The sequence below is a fragment of the Girardinichthys multiradiatus genome, chromosome 9 (assembly GCF_021462225.1).
Source record: "Girardinichthys multiradiatus isolate DD_20200921_A chromosome 9, DD_fGirMul_XY1, whole genome shotgun sequence".
NCBI classification, from domain to species: domain Eukaryota; kingdom Metazoa; phylum Chordata; class Actinopteri; order Cyprinodontiformes; family Goodeidae; genus Girardinichthys; species Girardinichthys multiradiatus.
In genome coordinates, this window is record NC_061802.1 from 36,376,957 (window position 1) to 36,398,084 (window position 21,128).

General features: G+C 41.4%; 1 protein-coding gene across 1 annotated transcript in view; it reads left to right on the top strand.

Moving 5' to 3' along the window:
* Nucleotides 1-21,128, top strand: part of usp24 (ubiquitin specific peptidase 24) — a 49,071-nt gene that overhangs the window by 6,881 nt on the left and 21,062 nt on the right. Inside the window, exons 8-40 of the mRNA XM_047373878.1 lie at nucleotides 1,465-1,530; nucleotides 1,801-1,875; nucleotides 2,060-2,218; nucleotides 2,314-2,428; nucleotides 2,509-2,612; nucleotides 2,967-3,074; nucleotides 3,154-3,249; nucleotides 3,341-3,502; nucleotides 11,028-11,135; nucleotides 11,218-11,367; nucleotides 11,518-11,649; nucleotides 12,217-12,328; nucleotides 12,414-12,490; nucleotides 12,577-12,717; nucleotides 12,866-12,919; nucleotides 13,017-13,150; nucleotides 13,286-13,352; nucleotides 14,380-14,490; nucleotides 14,575-14,673; nucleotides 14,757-14,930; nucleotides 15,024-15,109; nucleotides 16,064-16,172; nucleotides 16,365-16,520; nucleotides 16,611-16,708; nucleotides 16,884-16,979; nucleotides 18,471-18,693; nucleotides 18,784-18,946; nucleotides 19,152-19,313; nucleotides 19,402-19,472; nucleotides 19,557-19,717; nucleotides 19,792-19,853; nucleotides 19,987-20,178; nucleotides 20,260-20,374. Coding sequence (XP_047229834.1) covers nucleotides 1,465-1,530; nucleotides 1,801-1,875; nucleotides 2,060-2,218; nucleotides 2,314-2,428; nucleotides 2,509-2,612; nucleotides 2,967-3,074; nucleotides 3,154-3,249; nucleotides 3,341-3,502; nucleotides 11,028-11,135; nucleotides 11,218-11,367; nucleotides 11,518-11,649; nucleotides 12,217-12,328; nucleotides 12,414-12,490; nucleotides 12,577-12,717; nucleotides 12,866-12,919; nucleotides 13,017-13,150; nucleotides 13,286-13,352; nucleotides 14,380-14,490; nucleotides 14,575-14,673; nucleotides 14,757-14,930; nucleotides 15,024-15,109; nucleotides 16,064-16,172; nucleotides 16,365-16,520; nucleotides 16,611-16,708; nucleotides 16,884-16,979; nucleotides 18,471-18,693; nucleotides 18,784-18,946; nucleotides 19,152-19,313; nucleotides 19,402-19,472; nucleotides 19,557-19,717; nucleotides 19,792-19,853; nucleotides 19,987-20,178; nucleotides 20,260-20,374 — 3,938 coding nt within the window. The remainder of the gene's footprint in view (nucleotides 1-1,464; nucleotides 1,531-1,800; nucleotides 1,876-2,059; nucleotides 2,219-2,313; nucleotides 2,429-2,508; nucleotides 2,613-2,966; nucleotides 3,075-3,153; nucleotides 3,250-3,340; nucleotides 3,503-11,027; nucleotides 11,136-11,217; nucleotides 11,368-11,517; nucleotides 11,650-12,216; nucleotides 12,329-12,413; nucleotides 12,491-12,576; nucleotides 12,718-12,865; nucleotides 12,920-13,016; nucleotides 13,151-13,285; nucleotides 13,353-14,379; nucleotides 14,491-14,574; nucleotides 14,674-14,756; nucleotides 14,931-15,023; nucleotides 15,110-16,063; nucleotides 16,173-16,364; nucleotides 16,521-16,610; nucleotides 16,709-16,883; nucleotides 16,980-18,470; nucleotides 18,694-18,783; nucleotides 18,947-19,151; nucleotides 19,314-19,401; nucleotides 19,473-19,556; nucleotides 19,718-19,791; nucleotides 19,854-19,986; nucleotides 20,179-20,259; nucleotides 20,375-21,128) is intronic.

The window sequence follows — 21,128 nt, forward strand, 5'->3', positions numbered from 1 at the left end:
AAGCATCCTTGTGCGGATGCTTCCTTCAGCGAACCTGGCCGGAACTGCAGCATTGCATAGCAAGAGACTCAGATGCTCTGCATATTAATAAGGCTTAAGGCTCAATGCAGAATAGTTCAGCGCCCAAGTAGCAGAGAGAGCTCAGGGGTATCTGTGTGTGTTAGCTGTTGAATACTTAACCTACTCCAAAGACAGGAGAGAGTGAAAGTTAAAGGAGGAAAGATAATGGGAGGAGAGCTCCCTCCTCTGACTCCCAGAGGACGCTCATTAATTTGTCAGCTTGAAGCAGGAAGCCAAGTGGGATAGATGGTTAGGGTTATTGGGTTCATAGTGCTGGGAAGGACGAAGGTAGAGGAGCGGGAGCTACTTACACAGTGATTACAAAGAATTTCTTAAATAGAAACTATTCCTGATGCTTTTTCGACTGGGTGCTGACAGACTGAATGCTATCTGCTGCTGGAACAAAACGGTCATCAGGTCTTTGATTTGACGCTTTGTTTAATCCATCTGAGTCTTTACCGTGCAACAGCACGCTTGCAGTACGTCACATTTTCAGGATGCCATATTCTTTTAGTGCAGAGGAGAAAGATGCAAAATAACAGGGAGAGAAATCAGTAAAGATGCCAATGGTCTGAGACAATTTTAGGCAAAACAAAAACAAAAATCCTCTCTGAAACAAACTGTCCCACCTCACCAATGCATTATTGATTTAGTGTCTGAACAGGAAATACATCATCCATGTGTCCAACCCTCAGAGCAGAGCCAACTCACCCACATGAAGCTGCTAAAGCACGTTACCTTTAGTTTTTGTAGAACTTGTTAAAAATATTAATTTATTTAGTTCTAATTTAGGTACAGAATGTCTGCAAGCACAGAAACTGTTCCGACGAGGCAAAAAGAAAGTTTCTAAGACTGCCAATATACTCTTCTAGAAAAATAAGTACATCCTCGGTTCTTTGACGGGATTTAAGAAGAGAAGTAGCAGCCAGGTTCTCCTCAGCTATATGAAGGACTGATAAAGTCAGTTATGAGGTTTACCATATTTTTCTAATGACTATGCTGACAGTAATGGACATTTCCTTTCTCCCTAGCCTATATGAAGGTATATCTAAATAATTGTTAGAATATTTGATCACTAAAAATACAAAATATTTACAACCTAAATGTCAAGTAGGCTACATTTCCTGTTACTCTCATCCATCCTTAAAAACATGAGATCCAAGAATTATTTCAAAATCAAATTTGACTCATAGGTCTTCGTATCTACCTGAGGTAGAATGGTATGGTGATCGTCTCCTGCAGTCTTTTTCAATATTGGAGAAGGACAGATGATGTTGCTGTTAGAAAACCCCAAATATTAAGCATGAAAATGATCAATAATAACTAATTGTACTGTAGCTGGTATTGATGATTGATGAGTGTCCTGATTCATCCTTCTCTGTTTCTTTCCACCTGCGTGCTCAGTGTGTATCGGCTCTGGTCCAGCCCCTCGGTGTTTGTGCTGAATATTTAAACCCCAGCCTGGTCCAGGTGAGCTAATATGAACTATATCACGTCAAAATGTCCGACCCAAGTTAGAAAGTTAAAGGGTTCTAAAAATACTTCCTAGGTTTGAATGGTTAAGTCAAGGAAAACACAGAAATGTTTGGACAATCAGGTTTTTAATGTATTTATACCTTGTTTTTGTGTTTTACTTGCTCATGTACTGATGGCTCGTGTTTTTTCACGTGCTGTTTTCATTTGCTTTATCCTCTTGCTGACACAGACAAACAATAAGTTGTTTGTTGTTGATTTTTGTAGCCCATGCTTGATCCCGTCATTCACAAGACGATCACATATGTGCAGAACCTGGAGGAAAAGGACCTGAAAGATAAGGTAGTGTTTTTTTATGGCCCATGGCAGGAACAGTCCTAGCTACATGCTTAGAAATGGGCAACAGTGCAGACATTTTACTTGTTGCTTGGTTTGTGACATCTGCTGCATCTGCAGTGGGAATAAGTGATCGCAACGATTGTGATGTAAAAATCTCATGAGTTGGTGAAATTGTTTCTAACCTCAGCGTCTAGTGAGCATCCCAGAACTGCTGTCGGCCATCAAGCTGCTGTGTATGAGGTTCCAGAGGGAACTGGTCGCCATGGTGGACGACTTGCGGTTGGACACGCTGCTGCGTATGCTCAAAACTCCCCACTTCTCCACCAAAATGAACTCCCTCAAAGAGGTCAGTTTTCCTGGGGTTGGAAGTGCTGAGGCAGCTTGTTTCAGTCTTGTTTTTTATGTCTAACAGTTTTTTTCTCATCTGTTATTATCCGGCAGGTGACCAAATTAATAGAAGAAAGCACAGTGTCAAAAACTGTGAAAAATGCCATTGACACAGATAAACTTCTGGACTGGCTCGTGGAGAACTCGGTCCTGTCGATAGCGCTGGAAGGTAAGAAATCATACAAGCTCTCCAGAGTCACGGTTTATTTGTTAATGTTAATGGTGCATGTTTGATCTTTCTCGCTTTAGGTAACATTGATCAGGCTCAGTACTGTGAGAGGATAAAGGGAATCATTGAGCTGCTCGGCAGTAAGCTGTCAATGGATGAACTCACCAAGATCTGGAGAATTCAGGTTAGAAAAGAATCGTTATAAATGTGTTGTTGTTCTTTACCTAAATAAATTAAAACATCATCCTAATGTTAATTTTTCTTTCATTCTGTTCTGATGTTCAGAAACAATATTTGTGCTTTTCAATAACTGTAAGAGATAATCTGAAATGAGTGCACATTACCATACATCCCTTACACCAGTTGTCAAGCATGGTGGTGGAGAGGCGATGGTTTGGGCTGCATCGTTTAGCCTGCTTGTCTCGTTGCATGTGTTTTCACATATATAGAGTTAGTGGGACATTTGCTCAAGATATAATCACACTAACAACATGTGAATGCATTTATTTATGTCTTTATTTTCTGTTGGGTATTTCAGGCGGGTCAGTCATCAACGGTGATAGAGAACATTCACACCATAATCGCTGCTGCTGCTGTGAAGTTCAGCTTCGATCAGCTCACCCACCTCTTCGTCCTCATACAGAAGGTCGGTGCTGTTGTGACTCATTAGATGTTTTCAGACTGGGAAGTGTGTGTTTTTACTGGTCCGTTTGCACGTTGTTTAGAGCTGGGAGGTGGAGAGCGACCGTGTTCGGCAAAAGCTGCTTAGTCTGATTGGGAGAATAGGCAGAGAGGCTCGCTCTGAAACGACCACAGGAAAGGTATGTTGGGTACAGATTATTCTCTCATCGTAAGCAGCTGGTGTTTCAGGATTGAATCTCATGCATGTTTTGTTTTTGGGTGTCTGCTCAGGTGCTAGAGGTGCTGTGGGAGCTCGCTCACCTCCCCACCCTGCCGACCAGTATGGTCCAGCAGGCCCTGGAGGAACACCTGGGGATCCTCAGCGATGCCTATGCTGTCAAGGAGACCGTGAAACGCAGTTACATCATTAAATGTATTGAAGACATCAAGAAGGTGAGACATAGATGTGACTTCTGGACTAGAGGGCTCTGTTTCTTGTCATTTATCTTGAATCACACGCAGTTAGACACTATTTATTAGACCTGAAGGCTGACGCTCAGTGGTTACAGTCTGTTGGGACGGTGTTTTAAAGTTGGCAGGTCAGTTCTGGTTCTGGCGTTATTACCCTTTAACTGGGGTTCTTATCCTATTGTGTGTCTGAAAGGTTTCAGAACCTTTATTGTTTTGGTGAATCCCTCATCTTTTGGACGTTATTTATTTATCTCACTGAAATGCTCAAAGCTGGGGATAATGCTTTATAACTCAACTTATACAAAACTTTAAAAATGAATATCTGATGTGATCCTTGGTCTTCATAATGATGTCTTGAGATCTTGTTAGCTAACAAACACCTAAAGGAGACATGATTTTTATATTTCTTTTAATAACAGCAATATAACAATTGATTGCTTTAATCCGTTTCTACACATTCCCTGAATATTCCTATAAAATGTATTATTTTTAATATCTTCATTCTTTATGAATCTTTCTGTATGTGTATCTATCAATCTATCTTGATCTATGTTTTCCTCCATCGTTATTTACTCAAAGCACTATATTGCCAAAAAGTGTTGGGTCTCACCACCAAATCAATGAATTGTGGTGTTCCAATCACTTCCAAGGCTGCAGGTGTATAAGGTTTGGTGTGGAGAAACTTCATAGGTCCGCACAGAGTCCTGACCTCAACCTACTTGAACACCTTTGTGTTCAAGTAGGTTGAATTAGAGCGGAGACTGCAGTTCTGGTTTTTTCACCTAGCTATGAACACACTCCTAAACCTTGTGGAAGATTTTTACAGAATAGTTAAAGTTGCTATTGTTAGCAATGGTGGGTTCATCAACAAATTGGACCTTATAGATTAAGAGTAGGTTGTTGTCAAAGTTCAGGGTGAACACTGGGAGTACAGCAGGCTAAGTATTAATGCACATCACACTTTTCAGATTTTTATTTATAAAACCATGCATCCTTTTTCTTCCAACTTCACAGTTATGCACTGTTGTGTTTTTGTCAAAGGATCTGATGGTTTTGGCTCCGATTCTAATTGATAGTTGATATAGACATGACCATATATTTTGAAAACCAAGGAATATTGTTGGCCTTGCTCTAATCAAAAACATTTATATTTCCCTTACAGTAAAAGATGTTTTACATGTTGTTAGAAACAACTAAAAATAAGGGGAAAATTTTATATAATTTTCAAATTGCACAGTAAAAACAATTACTTTTACAAGGTACTGCAGATAACCAACGCTGATGGCATTGCCAGAGGTCTGTCTTTAATATTGCAAGAATTTAGAAAACGTCCAGTTAACTGACCTGATTCTGTACCCTAACTTGTTTATGCTATTATTAAGTTGAAACATAAGCATGGTTAGTAGTATTGATAGAAACAGTTATAAAACAGTTTAAGGACAGTTTTGATCACATTACATTATGAGATTTGGTGTTTGACTTCCTACACTACAGACGTAATGTGGTTGTGTGGAATAACAACATTATAGTATTTTACTAACACACAAAATACTTCATCTTAACTAAATGATCAAAGTGTTAAACCTGCTAATTATGCAGCTCATTCTTGCAGGAATTCATGCTTTCTCACCTCTAGGCGCGATCCGTGTATTCCGATACATGCCTGATCCATGTATTCCGATACATGCCTGATCCGTGTAATCAGATACATGTGTGATCCGTGTGTTCCGATACATGTGTGATCCGTGTATTCCGATACATGCCTGATCCGTGTAATCCGATACATGCCTGATCCATGTATTCCGATACATTCCTGATCCGTGTATTCAGATACATGTGTGATCCGTGTATTCCGATACATGTGTGATCCGTGTAATCAGATACATGTGTGATCCGTGTATTCTGATACATGCCTGATCCGTGTAATCAGATACATGTGTGATCCGTGTATTCCGATACATGTGTGATCCGTGTATTCCGATACATGCCTGATCCGTGTAATCAGATACATGTGTGATCCGTGTATTCCGATACATGTGTGATCCGTGTAATCAGATACATGTGTGATCCGTGTATTCCGATACATGCCTGATCCGTGTAATCAGATACATGTGTGATCCGTGTATTCCGATACATGTGTGATCCGTGTATTCCGATACATGCCTGATCCGTGTAATCCGATACATGCCTGATCCGTGTATTCCGATACATGCCTGATTTGTGTATTCCGATACATGCCTGATTCGTGTATTCCGATACATGCTTGATCCGTGTATTCCGATACATGTCTGATCCGTGTATTCCGATACATGCCTGATCCGTGTATTCCGATACATGTGTGATCCGTGTATTCCGATACATGCCTGATCCGTGTAATCAGATACATGTGTGATCCGTGTATTCCGATACATGTGTGATCCGTGTAATCAGATACATGCGTGATCCGTGTAATCCGATACATGCCTGATCCGTGTATTCCGATACATGCCTGATCCGTGTATTCCGATACATGCCTGATCCGTGTATTCAGATACATGCCTGATCCGTGTAATCCGATACATGCCTGAACCGTGTATTCCGATACATGCCTGATCCGTGTATTCCGATACATGCCTGATCCGTGTATTCCGATACATGCCTGATCCGTGTATTCCGATACATGCCTGATCCGTGTAATCCGATACATGCCTGAACCGTGTATTCCGATACATGCCTGATCCGTGTAATCCGATACATGCCTGATCCGTGTATTCCGATACATGCCTGATTCGTGTATTCCGATACATGCCTGATCCGTGTATTCAGATACATGCCTGATTCCTGTATTCCTATACATGCCTGATCCGTGTATTCAGATACATGCCTGATTCGTGTATTCTGATACATGCCTGATTCGTGTATTCTGATACATGCCTGATCCGTGTATTCAGATACATGCCTGATCCGTGTATTCTGATACATGCCTGATTCGTGTATTCTGATACATGCGTGATTCGTGTATTCCGGTACATGCCTGATTTGTGTATTCAGATACATGCCTGATCCGTGTAATCCGATACATGCCTGATCCGTGTAATCCGATACATGCCTGATCCGTGTATTCCGATACATGCCTGATCCGTGTATTCCGATACATGCCTGATCCGTGTATTCAGATACATGCCTGATCCGTGTAATCCGATACATGCCTGAACCGTGTATTCCGATACATGCCTGATCCGTGTATTCCGATACATGCCTGATCCGTGTATTCCGATACATGCCTGAACCGTGTATTCCGATACATGCCTGATCCGTGTATTCCGATACATGCCTGATCCGTGTATTCCGATACATGCCTGATTCGTGTATTCCGATACATGCCTGATCCGTGTATTCAGATACATGCCTGATTCCTGTATTCCTATACATGCCTGATCCGTGTATTCAGATACATGCCTGATTCGTGTATTCTGATACATGCCTGATTCGTGTATTCTGATACATGCCTGATCCGTGTATTCAGATACATGCCTGATCCGTGTATTCTGATACATGCCTGATTCGTGTATTCTGATACATGCCTGATTCGTGTATTCAGATACATGCCTGATTCGTGTATTCAGATACATGCCTGATTCGTGTATTCAGATACATGCCTGATCCGTGTATTCTGATACATGCCTGATTCGTGTATTCTGATACATGCGTGATTCGTGTATTCCGGTACATGCCTGATTCGTGTATTCAGATACATGCCTGATCCGTGTAATCCGATACATGCCTGATTCGTGTATTCTGATACATGCCTGATCCGTGTAATCCGATACATGCCTGATTCGTGTATTCAGATACATGCCTGATCCGTGTAATCCGATACATGCCTGATTCGTGTATTCTGATACATGCCTGATCCGTGTATTCTGATACATGCCTGATCCGTGTAATCCGATACATGCCTGATTCGTGTATTCTGATACATGCCTGATCCGTGTATTCAGATACATGCGTGATTCGTGTATTCCAATACATGCGTGATCCGTGTATTCTGATACATGCCTGATCCGTGTATTCAGATACATGCGTGATTCGTGTATTCCAATACATGCGTGATCCGTGTATTCTGATACATGCCTGATTCGTGTATTCCAATACATGCGTGATCCGTGTATTCTGATACATGCCTGATTCGTGTATTCTGATACATGCCTGATTCGTGTATTCTGATACATGCCTGATTCGTGTATTCTGATACATGCCTGATTCGTGTATTCAGATACATGCCTGATTCGTGTATTCAGATACATGCGTGATTCGTGTATTCCAATACATGCCTGATTCGTGTATTCAGATACATGCCTGATCCGTGTAATCCGATACATGCCTGATTCGTGTATTCAGATACATGCCTGATTCGTGTATTCTGATACATGCCTGATCCGTGTAATCCGATACATGCCTGATTCGTGTATTCTGATACATGCCTGATCCGTGTAATCCGATACATGCCTGATTCGTGTATTCTGATACATGCCTGATCCGTGTATTCAGATACATGCCTGATCCGTGTATTCAGATACATGCGTGATTCGTGTATTCCAATACATGCGTGATCCGTGTATTCTGATACATGCCTGATCCGTGTATTCAGATACATGCGCTGCTACTGCTGCAGATGGTCCGCATCTCACTGTAGCTGCATGTGCCAGCTTGACAGAGCTCACATTTTTGGGTGTGAACACAACTGTGTTTAAATGTCCACCTGCCAATAAAATGTATGTTTTTAGACTCACATGCAGGAGGACATTAAAGGCAGCAACACTCAAAGCTCATTTCATATTGGCACTTGGCACAAGAAGAAAACTAATTTACTGGCTAAAGTAAGAGAGTAATCCCATGTAATTTGTATTTCCACTGACCCCTGCGTGTCTAATCTTGCTGCTTCCTGTCTACCGTCCAATCATGGAGAAGGGTTCTTCCACAAAACTGCTCCTTTGGTCACAGGTTGATTATGTTACAGGTGATTGCAACATGAGGTACACTGCCTGGCCAAAAAAAAGTCCCGACCTGAATTTAAAAAAGCAAATAGGTACGAGCCTCCCATTGGATAATTACTGCATGGGCGATTATGTATCAACTGGCAACAATTATTTAACCCCAACTGGTGCAATGAGTTGCTTCTCATTTCTTAAACAACCATGTTGAAAGACGCATCCCGTGGTCGTGGAAAAGACGTCAGTCTGTTTCAGAAGGGTCAAATCATTGGCATCAAGGAGAGAAAACATCTAAGGTGATTGCAGAAACTACCGAAATTGGGTGAAGAAATGTCCAAAGCATTATTAAAAACTGGAAGGATAGTGGGGACCCATCGTCTTCGAGCAGGAAATGTGGCTGGAAAAAAATCCTGAATGATCGTGATCGGCGATCACTTGAACGTTTGATGAAATCAAATTGAAGAAAAACAACAGTAGAACTCCTGGCTATGTTTAATAGTGAAAGTAAGAGTATTTCTACACGCACAATGCGAAGGGAACTCAAGGGATTGAGACTGAACAGTTGTGTAGCCTTAAGAAAACCACTAATCAGTGAGGCTAACCAGAAAAAAAGGCTTCAGTTTGCTAGGGAGCATAAAGATTGGACTCTGGAGCAATGGAAGACAGTCAGATGGTCTGATGAGTTCAGATTTACCCTGTTCCAGAGTGATTGGTGCATCAGGGTAAGAAGAGAGGTGAAGTGATGCACCCTTCATGCCGTGTGTCTACTGTACAAGACTGTGGGGGCAGTGCTATGATCTGGGGTTGCTGCAGTTGGTCAGGTCTGGGTTCAGCAACAGTAGGTGTTCAAAGAATGAGGTCAGCTGACTACCTGAATATACTGAATGACCAGAATATTCCATCAATGGATTTTTTTCTTCCCTGATGGCACGAGCATATTCCAAGATGACAATGCCAGGATTTATTGGGCTCAAATTGTGAAAGAGTGGTTCAGGGAGCATGAGACATCGTTCTCACACATGGATTAGCAACCACAGAGTCCAGATCTTAACCCCATTGAGAATCTTTGCACAGCGGTCAGACTCTGTCATCATCAATGCAAGATCTTGGTGAAAAATTAATGCAACACTGGGTGGAAATAAATCTTGTGACATTGCAGAAGCTTATCGAAATAATGCCACAGCAAATGCATGCCGTAATCAAAGCTAAAGGCGGTCCAATGAAATATTATTGTGTGACCTTGTTTTTTTCTTTTTGGTGGCGACTTTTTTTTTGGCCAGGCAGTGTATTTAACCAGGTGTATGCTGATCCTTTGCTTGCTTAACTAAATTGGCTTTGGCACTGACTAATGATTATACACTGGATTGGGGTTGATCTGGTTCTGGGTGAGAGCTGTCTGAGTAATTAACCATTATCAGTTATTGTGCACTCTGCAGGATAAACAGCACCCTCCTCAATCATATAAACTCCTGGTAAACATGTACAAATACAAAAACCTTAAAATGAATTCATCTTTTATCGCAGTGGGGCTGTACAACATTAGTAAAACATGAAATTGATGTTGAATGTTGCATTTATTGTCTGCATAATATTGTGTGGATTAATTTCAGGAGTCCCAGGTCCCGTGCTTCTCTATTCAGCTCACCCACAGCCTTTCTATTGGATTTGTGTCAACCAGATTTCACTTGATTGTGCTTGTTTTCAATGACGATATCCAGGAGACTTTGAAAGACAGACAACCCAACAGTATCACAGGTCTTCCACCATGCATAACAATGAGCATTTATTCTTTGTTTCATGCCAGACTCACCTTGAGTTTATGTTGCTAAAGAGCGCAACTGTAGTATCATCTGACCACATGGTTCCAGTTAATGTCCAAGTAGAGTTTAGCAAATTCCACCTGTTGACATTTGTGACAGTAGGACAACAAAAAGGCACTAGAGTTGTGGTGAGTAGTTAATATCTTTTAATCATTTCCTGGCTTATGAAGATCAGCACACAGCTGCCTTAGGTTAATGTCACTTTCTTGTCTTTCCAATTTTGAAAGGCAGCTAAGAGAAAATGCTTTTCGTGTAACGCCATATTTAAAACACACAGAAAGAGGAAGTCTTTGATTACTTGCTAAAAATGATATGTGGGATTTGTTTTGCTCTCTATTCAATTGAAATTAAAGGTTAGAGTTCACTATATTCTTGATGGTGAGATACAACTGCTGCAATAAAAGATGAATCAACACATCTTTACCAGGGGTGCCAGTAACTGTGGAGGGTACTGTATGCTCATACAAAGATTAATCCAATAAGAACCATGGATTCCCAACAGAAAAATCTTGGCTTTCCGTTTGAAAAAGGCTGATTTAATTCTCAGTGTTTTGTATCCCTGACTCTGATTTCCATTCCTGATGGTGGTAAGTCTGACCTTAAGCACTGACATAGAATGAAAAGTGATAAAAACAAAAACCAACTCTTTCTGTCTTTGTAGTGTATCGTTGAGATTTCATAGGTAGCATCTGTTGTTTGCATGTATGTTAACAGGCTTCTCAGCAGAGCACTCCTCAGACGGTTTGGGTTGTCCCCGCTCTGCGACAGCTGCATGAAATAACCCGTTCTTTCATCAAACAGACCTACCAGAAGCAAGACAAGGTACCATAACCTCACTCACAGCACCCTGGTAGCTGCTAGACGCACTGTGGTGCCACTGTGACCATTCTCTGCCTCACCACAGAGCATCATCCAGGACCTGAAGAAGAACTTTGAAATCGTCAAGCTGATCACAGGATCTCTCGTGTGCTGCCACCGACTCGCCGTGACTGCTTCGGGCAATAATGGCCTCTCTGCTTCAACCCTGGTGGACGGCAGATACACCTATCAGGAGGTTAGTACGAGTTACATTTTCAACAGGGCCACTTCATTTTTATTTTTGTCATTTATCAGCTTTACTGGACCTGTTGGTCCACTTGTAAAACTTCTTATTGTATTTTTAATTAAAGTAAGAACCATTGTGTTTCTTTCTATCTGTGTCCAGTATCTGGACAGCCACCTGAGGTTCCTGGCATTCTTCCTCCAGGAGGCCAGCCTCTACCTGGTCTGGAACAGAGCCAAGGAGCTCTGGGAGTGCCTGGTCTCGGGACCGGATGTTTGTGAGCTTGACCGTGAGGTATGAAGAAGGCAAGCTTGTGCTCAGCTGTTTGTCACATCAGGCACCTCTTTGCTGGGTGTTTGCTCTGGTGGAATGCTGTAAAACATTACCCATTCACCCATTCGCATGTCCTTCATAAGGCAGCTACAAAGACAGACATTTAAACTAAGGTGAAAATGTAGTACATAGATTTTAGGTCTCATTGCTGCTGAAATGAATTTAAAATGTAATATGTCTATCTATATAATTATATGTATTCAATATCTAAATGGTAACATAATCTTATTAAATAAAGGTCAGATTTGTTGATGAATCCCTAAACTGAATAAACCCTTCAACATAATTAAAACATAATAAATTCTGTTTTTCAGAAGATACAGATAATAAAGTTCTGACAGCAGTCAAGGCATTCATTGCAAATATTCACTAAATATTGAAGCATTGAAAGTCCTTTCCATTAAAAGTACAGATCAGAAAAGCTGAATCTGGAAAAGTTAGTTTTTTTAAATGGATAATGTATGGGAAGGTGTTGGCTCGGGATTCTCGGTCATTAAGTCTGGTCATTATATGTTTTTGTTTGTCCAGATGTGTTTTGAGTGGTTCACCAAAGGACAGCATGACCTCGAGAGTGATGTTCAGCAGCAGCTCTTTAAGGAGAAGATTTTGAAGCTGGAACCCTATGAGATCACCATGAACGGTGAGAGGCTCAACACTGACCCCTACAGCACAGAGGCAGTCCTGAAGTATTGGAAGGAGTTAATCTGTTTGTGTCTCTCACTTAGGGTTCGGCCTGTTTAAGACCTTCTTTGAGAACGTGAATCTGTGTGACCATCGTCTGAAACGCCAGGGAACCCAGCTGGTCAGTCCTCACTTGGTGTTTGTGTTTTATTCCGTTATTTACGCAAAGCATCATCAAACATTTAGTGTATCATTTGTTCTAAAAAGTGTGTGGAGCGCCTCGACCTGGCAGGGATGGATTTTATTTGGCGCATCGCCATGGAAACGCCTGATGAAGAGATAGCCAATGAAGCAATCCAACTGATTATCATTTACAGCTACACCAACCTCAACCCAAAAATGAAGAAGGTCAGTGTGTCTGTGGGGACATATACTATGTATCTATTGGGTGAGAGGATCAGTTTAGAGTGTGGGCTAAAATAGCGATTTTGAAAATAAGAAAATGCTTTAGTTTTAACATAAAATCCCTTCTGTCATCAACTTTTCCACCTTCCAGGATTCTGTCTCCTTGCACAAGAAGTTCATTGCTGATTGCTACAAGAGGCTAGAAGTAAGTCATTAAAAGCAGGTTTGATTTTGCCGTTTCATTAGAAATTGACACCTAAAAGCACGTTTTTTTTTTTTTTTTTTTTACTCCTTATTCCCAGGCTGCAAGTTCGGCCTTGGGTGGGCCTACTTTAACCCATGCTGTTACCAAGGCAACCAAGATGCTGACAGCCACTGCCATGCCAACGGTAGCCACATCTGTACAATCACCTTCCAGGTACAGAGGGGGGTTTGGGTAAGAACATAGTTACTTAACTAACCTATTACAACATCAATCATTTTATACTTTATTTTTGTAACAAAAGAAAACTACTGTTATTGTTTTTAGATGCGCGTTTGAATGTTACTGAGCTGTTTTGTTGATTTCTAGATCCACAAAGCTGGTGATAATTGAAAGACTGCTGTTACTGGCTGAACGCTACGTCATCACTATAGAGGTATTTGATAGCTGAAATTTATTATTATTAAAAATAAGAAAATGCACCTTGAGATTGGATGGTGACCAGACTTGACAAATTTTCAGCCTGATCCATGGAAAACTGCTTGGAAACTCAAAAATGAAATATCCCCGAAAGCACACTAACTGTCTGCTACCATGTTGTGCTGATAACAACACTCTTCTGTGTGGAAGCTGATACTGGAGGCAGAAGTATTAAAGTACCAGTGAGATGTTTCAAAATATTAACACGGATATTTTTGGACATGTCAAATAAGGCCACATGAACGCCGCAGTTCTCACTTGTCATGTAAAACCACACATGTGCACCACTTCTACAGAATCATCACAGCAGTGATAATCAGAAGGTTCACTCATCCGGACATCCTGGTGGCTTCACACTGAAAGTGAGACTTAAGGCATTCATCACTCCCTGATTGATTCAGCTAATAATTATATGAGCACTTTCAGGTACTTACAAAGCCCTGAAACGTCCTTCCTCGATGGTCACCTGAGCCTTTCTTGTGACAGCATAAATAAAACAAGATGGGACATCACTGCAAAGTAACGTACCCGGGCATGACACAGCAAAACAATGTGATTTTCACCACATTGTTCCCAGTATGTACACTATGCTAAACTGCAGCGCATCTAAAGCATTATGCATACTTCAAAGACTTGACAGGACTTGATGCTTCACAAAATCCCCTTTTATTTACTCATGTTACGACCCACAAAACATGTTTCTCAATATGGCAGCATACATGGCAATGTAGGAAAGAGTGTGAAAGAGGAGGCCTATTTAAAGGAAAACTTGGTTTGTACATGTTGATAAATATCTGCGGTTCATTCATGCTAAAAGAGAGCGATATTTAAAGTGGATACGAGGAAGGATGAACATATTGCAGCATCTCTTAAAAATATGACTCAAGCAATAAGATTAGAAATATGTTACGTGATTTTAGTTGATCAGTGTCAGAAAATAATTTGTTTTAAATTTTAACTTGATATTTTGTGTTTCTCTGTAGGATCTGTACTCATTTCCTCGCACTATTCTACCTCACGGGGCCTCTTTCAACGGACACCCCGTCACTCTTCATATCACCTACGAGTCAACCAAAGATACATTCACCCTCGAGGTATTCTTGGTTCACCGCACACCTTCTAACTTCTGCAGAGAAACTGGGCTCTCCTGACTGTACATGTGCCGTGTTTCCCTACAGACTCACAGTAACGAGACAATAGGAAGCATCCGGTGGAAGATCTCCGAGCACTTGAGCTGTCCAGTGGATAATGTCCAGATTTTTGCCAATGATAGTGTGGTAGGTGTTACCCATTGTGTTCCCTTGGATTTTAGCATGTGAGGATGACCATGTGTGTTGACTTTCTGTTCTGTATCTGTCAGCTGACCATGAATCGAGACCAGAAGCTGCTCTCTCAGCTCGGCTTCAGCGACGAGCAGAGCCTGACCGTGAAAAGCTCTGGCACCGGGACTCCGTCAGGCAGCTCTGAGTCCTCAGCCTCGGTCTCTAGCAGTTCCAGCTCTGCCATCTTCAACTCAGCCTACGCATTGGAGCAGGTATTATGTGAATACAATAATGCGTTGTGACTACAGACACGTTGAGGAGAACATCACCTGTGATGCGCTGTGACCACCTTCTTCTTTCATCAGGAGAAGTCCCTCCCTGGGGTGGTGATGGCTTTGGTATGCAATGTGTTTGAGATGCTTTACCAGCTGGCTAACCTTGATGAGCCTAGGTGAGGCCATTATCTTCATCAGAATAATCAGCAGCAGAACTCCCAACAGCTGTTTACCAAATCTTTTATCTCGTTGGGAAACATTATAATAACTTAAAGTCATAGTTTTCACTCAAACTGAAGAAAAGAGGAATAAGAAATGTACCCCAAATTAACATAGCAACAAAACCTCACCCTACTGGAAAAGCAGGAACATGAAGTGGCAGCAAATACACACAATTATGCATGTGGCAATTTCAACAAAACTGGAAGTACATACTTTATTTACACGTATATTATGTGTTTAGAAAATACTTTTGTTACAGAATTAAATGTGAAAATCAGTAGCTAAAACTATTTTAGTTTTCTTTTGTATATTTCATGTTTCCTGTGCTGCAGTCCATCAGAAAAATAACTTTCACTAAGGCTTGTCAGAATGACCCTAACGTCTGATGCTTGTCAGGCACAGCAGTTTAGCTGCAGGGCAACCACCTGGTCTATAACAGTGAGCCCCGCAGACTGACTGATGGGTAAGGTTGACAGATAAAATACCTTTATGATGTTCTGCTACGCACGACCATTCAAATAAATACCATTATGGTATGTCTGCTTTTACAACGATATGAATTTTTTACAAATGGTGTCAACATTTTTTATTTAATTATGTATTTTACATAATTGAAACATTTATATTTTTAATCTGTTAATGTATTTCCAATTTTATTTAAATGATCACATTTTATGACCTAAAACATTTCCCAATTTTTTTCGATTGGTGCCAAATGCTGCTGAGCTGGATGTCATATGTTCCTGTGCTGAAGGCAGGCTGATAGTCAAACCCAGCCAAGATATGAATGTGCAGAAATATAATAAAGGAGGGAGAAATAGAAAGTCCTTTCATGTTGAATGAGGCGGACTCTGGGTTGAATTCAGATGCCATTTTCATGATGTTGTTTGTTTTTTTTTCATCTGTAGGATCATTCTTCGCGTGAGGAAGCTGCTGCTGCTAATTCCAACAGACCCTGAAGTGCAGGACGCACTCGACAACTTTGTTCCCAAAGAATCTAGTGTCTGGAGCCACCAGGTACCTGAAAATATCTTCTCAGAACCATGACATTTGGCAGCAGCTCGCAGAAGATCTCTACTATTTTTGCCATATTTTATGCCTTTGGGCTATTGCCTCAGGGCTATAAAGGTGAACATTGTGGAGGATTTGCTCTACTTTGGATTTGTTTTACACAATGTTATCCTCCTCTTGTGACATTTTCTGTTGTAGAAAACTCTTTTCACCCTTGGCCAAGGCTCAGGCTCTCGCTCTCCATCTGTGACTCCCAAACAGCAGCATCAGCCCAGTGCTGCATCCATCTTGGAAGCACTGTTTAGATCTTCTGCCCCTGGCATGTCTACTTTTAGAGTGCTTTACAATCTCGAGGTATGCAGCATTCGCTTCCTTAAGCAAACATGTCAAACTCATGTGGTGTCCTTGGATTGCATCATGGTTTTGTTTCTCTCTGTGTCTTAGGTATTGAGTTCAAAGCTGATGCCAACATCAGATGATGAGATGGCCAAAACCAGCAGCAAGTCATTCTGTGAAAACTTCCTCAAAGCAGGAGGCCTTAGGTAAAAGATGGAATGAAAACAACGTTTCAGTGTTTTCTGTGTTCTACCGTGAAAAGTTCTTACATGATTGTCTGGCTTCTTTATATTTCAGAATATTTATGCCATGTGGCACCTGCTGCTGAAAACATATTGCTGTTTTGTTCCTGACAGCTTTACTTCTGTGTTTTCTCTGCAGTCTGGTGGTGAATGTCATGCAGAGAGATTCGATCCCATCTGAAGTGGACTACGAGACCAGACAAGGAGTCTACTCCATCTGTCTTCAGTTGGCCAGGTGCTCCAGAACACCTATTTAAAAAGATGTTTCACACCAGCAGAGCACATCTGACATTTTCTAGATGTTTCATTATGTTGACAGAGTAACAGAGAATTTGTTCATAGTGGACATGATGCTTTTAAAACATGCATGTGGCCAAAGCATGAGGATAGTAGCTGCTCCTGTCTAGTTGGGCTATGTATTACCGTTATTATTATTTCCAGTGTATGAGCATTTATTCCTCTTGAGCCTAAGATTGTGTCATATTGTCTTTATCTGTCAAGTGCAAATTCCCATTTTTTTTTATTGCGATCAACACAACATTGTGCCCAAGTGTGAACTGGAGGGGAAATTATGCAGATGTTCGTTTCTTTCCCAAAGATTTTAACTGATTGAAAGGGGGAGCACCTTGTGAACAACAGTCTTGACACAGGTTCTTAATAGGATTTAGGTCTGGACTTTGACTAGGTCATTCTATAAACATGAATATGCTTTGATCTAAACCATTCTGTGCTACCTTTGCCTATATGTTAAGGGAGGTTGACCTGCTGGAAGCTGAACCTCTGCCCCCAGTCTCAGGCCTTTTGCTGTTTCTTCCGGGTTTTCTTACAGGATTTCCGTGTATTTATCAGACAACTCTGACCAGGTTTCTTTTCCCCGTTGAAACGTGGGGATGGTGTGCAGTGTTTGTTTGTCATTACACAGAGCACTTCACTTGTGGGGATGAAATTTCAGTTTTAGTCTCTTGTGACCAGACCATCTTTTTCCACATATTTCTGTGTCCTCTGTATGCTTGTAGCAAAGTGCATACAAGACATTTTTGTCTCTTTTTCAACAACGGCATTCGTCCCACTTCTCCATAACTCTGGCATTTATGGAGGAGAGTAAGATTTCTAGTGATCCTGTCAGCATATTTTCCCACTCTAGCTGTGAATCTCTGCATCTCCTCCAGAGTTACCATGCCATTCCTTGATCATGGCATAGTTTTTGCGTTTTTGTCGATGAAACCTTGAACAGTACTTTGACATGTTCAAAGCTGGGGATGCTGTTTAATAACCTAACTGTGCTTTGGGCTTCTCTACTGCTTCATCCCTGACCTGTCTGGGGTGTTTATTTGGTCTTCACAATGCTTTTTGTTCACAATTGTTTCCTAACAAACCACGCAGGTGTCCTTTTGAAAGCAAATGGCTGAACTGCATTTTATTTTATGGCATCAAAGTAAAGTGGTCTGCAAATCCCAAAGAAAATGAAAAACTTGAATTATTTTCATTTTACCTCACAATTATGCACTGCTTTGTGTTGGTGGAATGACATGAAGTAAAGATAAAACAGACTGAAGGCTGTAGTTGTAACATGGAAAAGGTCTATGGGCGTGAATACTTTTGATAGGCACAGATGTTCACAGCAGAAACGTAATGGATACAAAGGGTGCCTCAAGCAAAATGGTATCTGATTATGTGTTTTGTAATGTCATGTGTCACCTCCCTGCTAAACTGTCTGATTTCGCAGGTTCCTTCTGGTTGGTCAGAGCATGCCTACAGCACTGGATGATGATGTCATCAGGGACAGCGATGCGCTGTCTTCCCGGCCGTTCCGTAACGCGGTGCGATCTGGACGGCAGCTGTCTCTCTGCGGAACCCCAGAGAAGTCCTCCTACAGGCAGATGTCTCTGTCTGAGCGCTCGTCCATACGAGTGGAGGAGATCATTCCTGCCGCCCGTGTTGCTATTCAGGTGCCGCTACGGAAACCTTTCATGTTGGAAAAAGACTTATTTTGTTACACAGATTGTTCTTTAAGTGCACTTTTCCTGATGCTTGTCTAGACCATGGAAGTAGGTGACTTTACCTCAACCGTAGCTTGTTTCATGCGTCTGACCTGGGCTGCTGCTGCAGGCCGACTGGATCTTGTTGGTAGCCAGCAGCCAATTAGAGAAACCCAGAGCTCAATGCTACCACAGGGAGTTCGTACCAGAGTCAGCAGTACTGGTAGGAAGGAAAACTCACTTAACATCTTTTCATAACTTAACAGTAAATATTGGTTCTCACTATCAAACAGAATCTAATACAATAATTAGTTTTAATGTCTCATTAAGTCTGATAATCAGACTGTATCCTATGTGAAACCTTGCTCATGCTGCTGTTAATTATGCCTAAAACCTAAAGAAACCAAAGTCACACAAATGTCCTGTAGGGAGTAACTGCAGCTCCAGCAGCGAAGGAGAGACCACCCCGACAGCGTTGCATGCAGGGATATGTGTCCGACAGCAGAGTGTCTCCATCAAGGACGCCATCATCGCCCGCGAGGCTTTGTCGCTCTTGGTTACCTGTCTGCAGCTACGCTGCCAGCAGATGTGTAAGGAGTTTCAGTACATTTCTGTTCCTGCAGGCATTGGCAGCTTCAGTCCCAGAGACTTTACACGCTGTGCTCTTTCTCTCTACAGCTTCTTTTTACAACCTTCCTTCTGTCAGTGATTTCATTATTGATATTCTGCTGGGATCTCCCAGTGCAGAGGTAAAGCACACTCTGGAGAGACTTCACAGAAACAATGTTTTTGAGCCATCGCAAAGATGAAAGTTCTGTTTCTGCCTCCTTTAGATCCGCCGTGTGGCCTGTGATCAACTATACACTCTGAGTCAGTCGGACACTTCAGCCTTTCCCGAAGTCCAGAAACCCAACCTGTTCCTGCTTTCAGTTGTTCTCACCGCTCAGCTGCCATTATGGAGTCCCACATCTGTCATGAGAGGCGTCAACCAGAGGTACCAAAACAACAAGCACAAATGACAGAATATCAAAAGCGCTCTAGATGTCTCATGTTGACTCCTACTGCCAGGTTACTGTCCCAGTGCACGGAATATTTTGACCTAAGGTGCCAGCTTCTGGATGACCTAACCAGTAAGGAACTTTCATCAGACCAGTCATGTGAAACATTTTACCAGATGAAAGAATTTCGGATTTAGAGCTTCCCCCTCTGCTTATAAAAGTGTCTGATTGTTTTCTCCTCTTTTCGGATTGTGATCTGCCTCAGCATCAGAGATGGAGGTGTTAAAAGTGAGTGCAGCCAACATGCTGGAGGATGAAATTTCTTGGCTCGACAACTTTGAGCCCAGCTGGAGCTCAGAGATGGAGACCAGCGAGGCAGACAACATCCTGCTGGCAGGACACCTCAGACTCATAAAGACCTTGCTATCTCTCTGTGGAAACGAGAAAGAACACCTTGGTTAGTTCACTCATGTACTCCACACATGCTTTTCTACAGCGCAGAACATTATAGCATGACATTGTGAAACGCTTCCCCCAGGTCCTTCTCTGATCCAGCAGTTGCTTGATGACTTCCTGTTTCGAGCTTCCCGCATCATCATCAACAGCTCCAACGCTACTCCGTCTCCGGCCCCGAGTCACGACTTCCACCCCAAGTATGGATATCATTTAGATTTCCTCCTCCTGTTTGACTAAGATGTGTATGTGACCTGCTTTTATTTATTTATATTTCTGATTAATCTTTTGACTAATATTACAATGAATGTAATAATTTTCCATCACAAATCAAAAGTATTTTTTTTTTTCAACAAACTATTCTTAACCTCAAAAATGTAAACAATAACCTGTACTATAAAGCATGGCATACAGTATATGCATACAGTGCCACCCTTAGTATTGCAAAAAATGAATAAAATGAAGCTCTTATTGTTTATTAAAAAGCCTGAATATTCAGGATGCTCTGAGGGTAAAAAATAATGGAATTAAACAGAAAACAAACAAAAACTTATTTCAGTCATGAGAGCAACTCAAAAGGAAAACTAATCTTTTTCTATTACATTTTTTTAAATGATAAAGGAGTCTGACCTTTTCATTTAACAGCCTATAAATTGTTGGTCAGGCTTTGATTGATGAAGCAGACAAAGATTTGAGTTATTTCCTCTCGGCTCTGATCCGTGACTGGCAGGTCAGATATTGAAAAATCTAAAAAATGTTTCCCCATTTATTAAATGTGTCAAAATGAAGATCTCCCACCATTTCCAGCCCATAAACACATCAGCCAACAGCTGGTAGTTTGATGCATGTAAATAAAAATCACAAACATTGGTGACATATTGCTTTGAGGTATGATTAGGGTCATTCTTGTAATTTGTGATTTTGTTAGAGGATTTTAAACTACTAACCCTATCA